This window comes from Dermacentor variabilis, chromosome 7, assembly GCF_050947875.1.
Source record: "Dermacentor variabilis isolate Ectoservices chromosome 7, ASM5094787v1, whole genome shotgun sequence".
In the NCBI taxonomy this organism is placed as follows: domain Eukaryota; kingdom Metazoa; phylum Arthropoda; class Arachnida; order Ixodida; family Ixodidae; genus Dermacentor; species Dermacentor variabilis.
The window spans coordinates 135898375-135908293 of record NC_134574.1 but is presented as its reverse complement, the minus strand read 5'-3'; the positions used below and the strand labels follow the sequence as shown (position 1 = coordinate 135908293).

The following is a 9919-nucleotide window of genomic DNA, read 5'->3' as shown; positions in this document are numbered from 1 at the left end:
CGCCAAGCCTTTGCGTTGCGTCAAATGGTAACCGCTAGTTCTTTCTCATATAATGTAGTCGTAGTTCATTGTACATGCTCTTAAAACGTACGTACCTATAAGGGAAAGCTGGTGTGTTTAGTGCCTGCGTTTGCAATGACCGTACTTTGTCTTTTAGCTGGGTATGATCAGCTCATTTGTAGGTTGAGAATACAAGACGATTTCGCATTTTCATGCATTCAAGGGTTCATTTTCAAGCTCCGTCAAAACGTTCCCTATACGCGCGACACCGTCCTTGTAAGTGATTCCGAATTGCTTTTCCATATAGTTGCCTATTCTGGTCCACCTGGGCCGGGTTCCGAATTCATAATCAAGCGGCACCTCTGTCGGAAGTCCATATCTAAGGAGAGAACAAAGAATGAAACTGGAGCAATCAAAGAGTAACGAAATGAGCGGAAAGCACGGAGTGATTCTAAAAACTTGCAGTGAACGCTACAAATAAAAGAGGTTTTCATACGTTGTGTTAAGATTACAATTGCAACATCCTATTATTAATGGTGGATTTGTACCAGTGAGAGTGTGACGTGTTTACCAGGTACATGTCGATATACAAAAGAATGGCGATGTACTGATGTCATTACTGGCGACTGTTCTTCAGTTGCTAGTGAATGCCGATGCGATTACGCTAGAGCGCTTGTGAAATAAGTAGGACTCGTCAATCTGTTTCTTTTTCTCTTTATGGATGTGATAATGACAAGCCTTTGAGGTCCAGAAGTGTTGCTAAGTGTACTCACTCCTGGTCGATTTTGCTATGACGAATGAAGTGCATGAAAACGTCGAAATGCGGCTGGTACTCGTAAGTTCAAATGCTAGGACTTACTTGTGCACATCGCCATACACTTGTCGCACGATTGGAACTTGTTTGCGCCTTGTTCACAGAGGCCGCGCTTATACCGATGGCAAGTGGGTGCAGCAGGATCAAAATACCAGAATGTCGCATCGTTGTTGCATAGTCCACGTTTAGGCTTTGGGCTGCAGACGCGCATCCGCTCCCATGATTCTGCGATTTTAAAATATGTTCATGACATTAGTAAAAAATCAGGCATTTAAATAAAATTTCTTATACATTGGAACGTATGGTAACATTAGTGTGTAACGCGTGTCATCAGCGTGTTAGTTTATTACTGATGGGAAAACCTGAGCACTCCCGCTCCCCACACTACCAATAAAAGAAAATGCCTTAAAATGCAAGTGTGACAGTAACTTTCTTGCGCTAGAATAAACATTTGGTTCTCGCGATAAAACAGGCTACCTGTAAACTACGATTAAAGGATTACTACCAGCTTTTGTACAGGCAGACTGCCCTTGCTGTGAAGAAACAGCTCTATATTTAGTGTACTTCCTGCCCTTCCACCTCCAAGTAAATGCAAAGTTGGCGGTGCGTAGGAGAGAGAAGGGCATCATTTCAAGGGATTCGCTGACGAATTTAAAACGATGCAATCGCTGCAATGTCCGCTTTGTGCACCTTACAAAATTTGTACTACGAACAACATGCTGGATGTTTTTCTGGCATTATAATTTCAACTTAATTGATACGTCTCAAAGCTTGCAGATATCAGGCGTGCGATATATCGGACACTGTGATACGCCGACAGTAAAACACACAGAGGTGCACTGAAAAGGGTTGCAACACATATGATAGCCTTCGCACATGAACTGCTGGACTTTATATGATTCAGCTCAGGGGATCGTGGGTACACAAATGGCATCACTTTTGTATTGGAGAACCAGCGCGACACAACAGAAACCACAACACCAACAATGCTGCATGGACGAGTGCATAAATAAGAAAAAACACTGAGTATCTATTCGTAATCGTCATTCGGAATCTTGTAGAACAACGCGGTTCCACGCTAGAGATATAAGGACTCCTCATCCGCCATGCGCTAACACGGCTCCTGCCGGGGACTTCTCCCGGATAGCCATGACTGAGGCCGCCGCTACTGAAAACGCAGCTGCGAAAGATGTTATCCCCATTTGCAAGCTTATTGAGGAAATATAGTCGCTTTGACACTAGTTACCTTCTGCCAGCCACGACAGACTTGCGAACATTGATCCCCACCGTTATACGCGGTGACGATCCCGAGAAACGCACTTTACGGTCTTCCGGCACTACCAGCTCTCCTTATGTGCCCGGTTTGCTTGACACCATTATAGGGGAGCTCCTTTTTGACATCCTTGCTACCTGTTCCGACAATCTCTGTGTTTGTAGTTTGACTGCATAGGCAGGCGTTGCCGCTATGCCTCCAGCGACCACAGTATGTGTGCCCGCAACAGCCTGTCCGACCTCTTTGTCTTCACTTTCAATACAAAACCGTCCGCAACTACAAACCTCGCTACGACTCAAGACGTGCAGTCTATTTGATCATATCTTTCTCTGGATGCCTGCGCGTGCTCCTGAATTATCATAATTTCATCCCGCGTTTAGACAGGTGAGATCACGTCATTGAGGAAACTTCTTCGACCTGTCTATTCCAAGGCAAAATTTATCATATATGCAGACGATACTAGTGTGTTTATTTCATCGGCATGTTATACTAGTTTAAGAAACAGCGCAAACGAGCTTCTCCAGAACGTCTCCTCATGGTCTACAAAACGTTATCTGAAATTAAATTCAAATAAGACAAAGGCCGTAATTCTTTATTCGAAAGACACAAAGATTCCGCAAAGCCACACTTTAGAGATCAACAAAGGGAGCATAAAAATTGTAAATTAAATTAAAGTGTTAGGTACATACTTGTCTAGTACGCTAAACTGGGATCGAAAAGTAGACTCTGTAGTACAAAAGCTTAGCCCTATCACAGGAATGCTAAACAAGAACAGATATCGTCTAGCAACATTCGTAAAAACATTAATTTACCCCTCACCATTGGCATCGCACATTAATTATACACACCTTGTGTCGGGCACAACAACTGAAACTAACCTCAGGAAAATGCACTTACTACAGAAAAGGATCGTACGTATCATTGCAAACGTTCCATTTCACAGTCACAGTGAGCACCGCTTTAAACAATACAACATGCCCACAATCTACTCTCAATACAATCGCTCTCTCCTTCGTATATGGCACTCAAACTGAAACTTTGAAAACAGCGTATTTAATGAAATTGCTTGTCTGCAAAAAAAATACGGCTACTTATATTACCCGTCGCTGAGAATATTGGTATATACCCCCTTCATAAACCAACTATGACGAAAAATAAATTACGCAGACTGCTTAATTCATTCCATGACTCTGGCATTGACACCAGTAACGTAACACGGTCAGAACTATCGTTACTTATCAGAACCTTCTCCTAATTAATGAATCAAGCGTAATTTATTTCTCACCTGTATTCACATGTGCGTCTTGTTAAATGTTGGTGATGACACAATTTTTTGCTCGTCCTTTTCTTCCTCCTAATTATTCCAATATTAATCGAGCATCATATCTCTTCACCTTTAATTATGCATCGTCAAGTGTACTCGATTTTCACTTTTATTTACGCATTGCCAAGTGTATGTGATGTGGTGGTGCGTACTATGTGCATGGTTTTTATTTGTCATTATCCCATTTCTTTGTTCCTTTGTTTCTTTGTTCCGCCATAGAAAATTATCTTGAATTGATTAATGATTGTACTTAATATTTATATGTAATGTTCTGTGCGTATGGTTGATTGTGCTACTCACTGGCACCATGTAACACGGGGGCTAAGGGCGCCTCAAGCTGCCTCATTGCAGCTTTTATCTTAGCCCCCGTCATTGTATTTTAACATTGGAAAGAAAGAAAGAAAGAAAGAAAGAAAGAAAGAAAGAAAGAAAGAAAGAAAGAAAGAAAGAAAGAAAGAAAGAAAGAAAGAAAGAAAGGAAGGAAGAAAGAAAGACCTATCGCCCCGTATCACCTATTCGTACTTCCCCCGATCATCATTCCGGCGCCGTATACTTCGGGCACCGAGAGAAAGCAGTAGCAGTGGGCCCGATGGGTACTCGATGAATCTACGTGGGCTAAATGTATTCTACGAATAATCATGTTTCCCCCCCCCCCAACACGGTGGCATGACGATCGTAAGACGACGACATTTCATTGACCGGCATCAAAGACCACGTCGGAAAATGGGAACGTCTCAATATAATGCCGCTTTGAAGTCGTCCCTGCATACGAGTGCGGTAATGCGCAAGTTGCTGCCTGTGTAACGGTATTTCCTCTAAATTAAAGCGAAAGTAAAAACGTACGTGTCACCTGTGCGTCTGTACGTAAACGCACGGCAACAGGGTAACGCGAAAACAAAACGTATGACATTGTCCAATGGTTCATTTGCTCACAAGACAGCAAATCTGGTTGCGGTGAGAAAATATGCGCTTTCGAAGTACTCACGTAGGCACACTTTCTGGCACTTCTTTTCTGAACTGAACTGGTTCTCATTTCCACCGCAACCACCATAGATGAACATTCTGCACCTTGAAATTGTCGGATCAAAATACCAAGTAGGGATGTGTGCTCGGCAGTTACCAGCTTCCGGTGGCATAGTACACCTGGCTGGTCGTGATTCTGAGTTAGCTGAAAAGAATAAAAAAAAGTGTCGGTGAGTAGATGTATGAGAGAGCGCGAGCTGCCTGGTGTGAAGTTTGTTGCAGTTTATCCAGTATTGTTGCACGTAGCTTACATGCAACGAAGATTTATATTGTCATTGGGGATCGACAGCTAAAACAACATAAGCGCAGCACTATAGAAAAGACAGAAATTGCAAGAAATGAGAACTGAAGCTTGAGACGACAACGAATACGCCAAACAGCAATAGCAGAGCAGGGGATAATTTACTTTGCAAACTTACAATGATTGGTCCGAGGTTTTTGCTGTATACGTCTCCAGATTTCTTGAATTCGTCGAGTCTTCGTTTTTGGTGCATTCGTACGAGTATCTGGCCCTGAAGGATAAAGAGCCGAGAAACAGTGAATGAACAGCTGGGAGGCTCAGGGTAGTAAGCCTTCATTCTGTCGCTTTCCACTTTCCCGATATTTTTTTTCCTTTTCAGACTGAGATCTCTCAACACTAAGCTAATGAAGATGCTGGAAACATGTCTTGGTTACATTGTTTAAACAGGTTAGTGTAAGTCCAAGTGAATAGATTTTTCTCACAGAACAGCGGACTAGTGAGCGCCTGCAATAGGGGACTATAGCACGGGGACAGCCGCAAACAGTGCGCATTTTCAGTGCGAGCTCGCTCGTTTTGCTATCATGTTCTTGTTTTTTGTTTCGCTGTTCGTTCAGTCTCGTAAGATTGATTGGGTGCAAGCGCTTACATTATTGAGGAAGCCGAAATACAGATGTTCATTGAAGCTATATGCTTTTTCACTGCGTTTCTAATGTTCTTTCGCTTTAAAGTTAAGTACACACAGCGTGCGAACGCACGTTAGTGAACTAAGCGGTTCTACTTCAAAAGTTTTATTACAATGACTTACATTGTAATTCAATGACAGAGCTTTCCACATGCCTTTCGGCATCTGGTGTTCAATAAAAACCACTTGATTCACACTGATCTGCGCAGGTGCTTGTGCGCATGCTTTCTTAGGTTGTCATTGCTCTTATTCTTCATAATAACCTCTGTTCATCAGTTCCAATCACAATCGGAAATTCTGGTAAAATAAGTAAACCAACGCTGCTTGGATCTTTCGTTAAAGTTACTAGAGAATCCGTTGCAAGGCTATTGGTAGCTGAGCTAAATAAGTCAATTTAATTATACACAAACCTAACATTCTAATGAACTCACATACAGCTTGTTAAGTGCACGAAAGAACAGAGTCAGCTAAATTCTTTCGAGAATATTATATGGCACGAAGAAGAGCAGGAAAAGAGAAAAATATTATAGATGTATGAAGCACGAAGTTTTCTTTGCTGATCAATTCATATGCTATCATTATTTCAATGCGCAGTAGTCACTCATAGCTTCCGAAAAAAAATGCAGTCTTGTATCCCACCGTGCTGTGATCTCTGAGCCCGGACGAACACTTGTCTCGTGCTACGCTGATGGTTGTGGTGGTCTAGTACAAGAGACAACATGATATTCACTGTTGCAATCAAGTTTTATCAACTTTCTGTGCTTTCTTTTCTGCATCAGCGTATGATATGTAGACTGCATGTCTTTGAAAATCTTAGTTCGAAGACCACTCGCCCAGAAACTGGGAATCGGCGTTCTCTGGCGATACTGGCGGGGAACATCAAAGCACAAGAATATCTCGCTGTCTTCGTCATTAGCTCGTTTCTATTGAGCACGGAGAAGAGCTCACAAAAGCAAACATTACTGATGATAGTAAACAAGCGGCATGGTAGTAGTGCCTGCCTGCCACTTTCAATTTGATTGCGAATAGTTCAAATACAGCAGATTGGTGAGGGAAAACCACTGTATTCTCATGTTAAAAAGACGTTTCGCAGAAAAATGCTTCACTCGGAAAGAACAATTGGCCGATTTATGACCTGGTAAAATGACAACACTGTTTGCTCTTTACTGCACGATAGGCCCACGTGCTGAAATTCCTCAAATGTGGACAAGCTGAGCAAAAACCTACCTGAAACAAGAACCACGTAGATGATAAAAATAAAACAGGAGAATAAAAAACTCATCGCTGATGTCGGGCGGAATATGCCAAATTAGCGAAGGCTTGGTTTGCGCACAGCGATGGTAGATATGTTCGCGCCATATATAGGGCAGCTTTTTCTTCAACACCCCGACACTGGTGACACAAATAATGTAGCAGCAGACTTTATGTTGCCTACAGTTTGGCGAATTGAAGAGAACCGCAACTGCGGCGAGGATAAAAATTGCTTCATTTTAGCTTTCCTTGTTGCGCGCCTACAATTGTCTATTGGCTCAAGGCTTTTTTTTCTTTAGGAGCCAAGCGACATGTCATTGTGTTCATTCTAACAACTTGCCTGCCCATGTCGACTATAGGATGCTTCTTTAACTTATTGACACGCCAACATAAATTCAGAGGATGTATATAGCACTGAATAGTGCTACACAATGTAGTGGCGGTCTTTGTGAGCTGTAGATTTCTGTGCGTCGGGAAAGTAGAACAGAGGCACGCAGATTTCTACTGCGAATCATTTTTAGTGGAAAAGAGCAGGTTTGATGCTGTGACAGTACGATTTTAGCGAGGACGCATTTAGGATACAGGTGAAGGTGAGCATGGTGTTTTGTGCAGACCATTATCTGCCACCACTGTGGATAGGGTCCCTGTTCTTGGGCCACGCCCGAAAGGGCAAGCTAAGTGTTGCACATTGTGCAGTACAACTTGGCACATCATAAGCGACCCATATGTTTGCGGAGGAGGTTAACGCACAGCCACACTCCTCGTTGCAAGGTTTGCGAAATGCGCGAGATTATTTGGTTAAAGTGTTATGTGTAGCTCAGCCGCCGAAAACAGTGACACTTGAACTGGACAAACAAATAAAAATTTCTACAGATCCAACCCACTTCATGCCACCTCAGAAGCGAAGCTTTTGTGAAGCAGTCAATAAACGTTATCCAACCAATAACATGGTGCACAGAGCTTGGCTCCGCACCGATTATTTGGCTGCCAGTGGAGAAAGCAACAGTTGGAGAGCCCTACCACATGAGTCTCTTGGCGAAACATTATACTTTCTCCGGGATTGGCCCCCGTCGCAATGACAGTGTCGACGCTGGGAAAGCCTGCTAGAGTGGGCTGCCCCTGCAGATAATGCACCTGTAAGGTACATTTTATTTGGCGACTATCGATCAAGGAGATGCGACACACTACAAACCCTTGAAAAGTACGCAGAAAAAGGCTGTTGTAAGAAAGGAATTGTGCTCTCGTCAACACTTATTTCTAGCAACGGCAACGTATAAGTGTGACTTGTTTGATCAATTCGTAATTCCGTAGGAAACAAGGTGAGCAGCCAGGACACATCTATGGGTAGCAAAGATGCCAGTGTGGTCTTTGGTGTTGAACACTCGGTAAGACATCAGCCCCGAGCCATGGTCGTAAATCTCAGGGGGGATCGGCAAGGAAATGCTTCCTTTCAAAATGCTTAGAGGTGTGCAAATTCACCTTTTTTAAGTACATATTGAATTCATAGTCGGTGCCAAATATACAAATTGAGTATTATTAGTCAAACGTGCTACCATATATTTGCAGGAAGAATATTTATTGACGTATAATTAACTAACATGCCTGTAGTTCACTTACTTGTACACTCCTGACGTCAACCCCCGCAGGGGCGTCTGCGTCAGCAGGCGTTTGGTGTGTTGCGACACCACGTACCCGAGCACACGAGGGTTGGACCCTCCCGCGTGTAGCCGTGCGCGGCTTAGCCGTGTCCGGGGAAAGGGGGATCCTGGGGGTTGAGCCGATGCCGGGTGTTTGGACCTTTAAGGCCCCCCGGTGGAGGCAACACACCTCTTTGGCTTCTGCTTCACGTAGACGGCACCCCCGGACTCACCCACCCGCAGAAATCGGTAGTTGCCTTTTCCTGTCTCTCTCTCCCTATTACCTTCGTCTTTCCCCTACTTTCCACCTTTCCTGTCTTCTTCTGGTTTCCTTTTACTTCCAAATTTTCCAAGCAGCAAGGGTTAACCTTGTGTGGATAGCCAACCTTGGTTATTTCATATTTGGTTATAGTGGTAATGTAGAGCTGGCGTTTGCAGGCCGTGTTTCACAGGTCCTGCAGCTTCCCCTTGTAGGACTCCACGGTGGGTGGCTGGCGTTACTGCCGAAATCTCACATATCTTTATGGCTAACTCCTTCCCCCCACTCCCTGATCGCCCTCAGAAAAGAGGGCGCACCGATGAAGTATTCAAATTTTTTGGTCGGCAAAAAGAATCTTTCCCTCGTTTCCACGTCATCCATTCTGAAAAACCAGCTAAAGCAGTGCGAACAATTTCCCCATTCCTTGTATCGAAGTCCCTTACCGAAGTTTTTGGCCCAGGCTATAAGGCGTCGAGGATGGCTAGCGGTGACCTCCTCTTGGAGCTCCGCGATCAGAAACAATTTGAGAAACTGCCTAAACTAGTATCATTTGGGGAGACCTAAATAGTAGAACCCCGCACCGCACGATGAATACCACCCGCGGCGTTGTCTCGGACGATGATTTGCTGGAGCTCTCTGAGGCTGAACTCTTGGAGGGCTTCAGTGAACAGAATGTTATAAATGTCAAAAGAATCAAGATAAGGCGAGATGGTGAAGAAATTGCGACCAGACACCTCATACTCACCTTCAATTCAAGTGTCCTGCCCGAGTCAATCGAGGCCGGGTACATCAAGCTCCGTGTAAGACCGTACGTGCCAAATCCTCTGAGATGTTTCAAATGCCAACGTTTTGGCCACAGCTCGCAGAGCTGCCGAGGCCACCAAACATGTGCAAAATGCAGTGCCCATGAACACACGTCTAAAGCTTGCGCGAAATCTTTACATTGTGTAAACTGTGATGGAGAGCACGCCGCGTACTGGCGGTCGTGCCAATCTTGGAAAAAAGAAAAAGAAATTGTCACAATCAAAGTGAAAGAAAATATATCATTCAAGGAGGCACGTAGGTGGGTGGCATACCTGCCTAAGAACACATTTGCCGAAGTGGCGCGTCAGGGGGCAGCGCCACAACGGCCTCCGGCGGCTGTCCGACCCACAACCAGTGAGGCGGCAGTGACGCCATCCGCCCCCTCGGCGGCTGCAGCTAACGCCGCTACGCCAACACAGCAGACGGGGCCATCGACCCCGAAGGTGGGCGCAGCCCAGGCTACCCCAGCCTCCCCGGCCCTATCCAGCGCTGGCAACAGCCGGCGCAGCCAGATCCCTCAGGGAGCCCCATCGACCTCCGGGCTGGTGGGCGCAGGGATATTGCCTTCCGAGGCAGGACCCTCACAGAAAACTTCTCGCTCGCAAGAGCAT

The 9919-nt window shown here is 44.7% G+C and overlaps 1 protein-coding gene across 1 annotated transcript; it reads right to left on the bottom strand.

Annotated features, from left to right (window-relative positions):
* Positions 1-260: 260 nt before the first annotated feature.
* Positions 261-6793, bottom strand: LOC142587959 (amblin-like). Its single transcript, XM_075699360.1, has 5 exons — positions 6585-6793; positions 4854-4946; positions 4397-4579; positions 860-1039; positions 261-379 (listed from the first exon to the last, which is right to left on the bottom strand). The coding sequence occupies exons 1-5, from the start codon at positions 6637-6639 to the stop codon at positions 312-314; spliced, it is 579 nt and encodes a 192-aa protein (XP_075555475.1). The 5' UTR covers positions 6640-6793; the 3' UTR covers positions 261-311.
* Positions 6794-9919: the final 3126 nt, after the last annotated feature.

Coding starts and splice junctions, on each gene's coding strand:
- LOC142587959 (XM_075699360.1), bottom strand. CDS start 6,639: ATGAGTTTTTTATTCTCCTGTTTTATTTTTATCATCTACGTGGTTCTT. Junction 1,040..4,396: donor GTGCCAGAAAGTGTGCCTAC/GTGAGTACTTCG, acceptor TTAAAATCGCAG/AATCATGGGAGCGGATGCGC. Junction 380..859: donor GTGTATGGCGATGTGCACAA/GTAAGTCCTAGC, acceptor TTCTCTCCTTAG/ATATGGACTTCCGACAGAGG.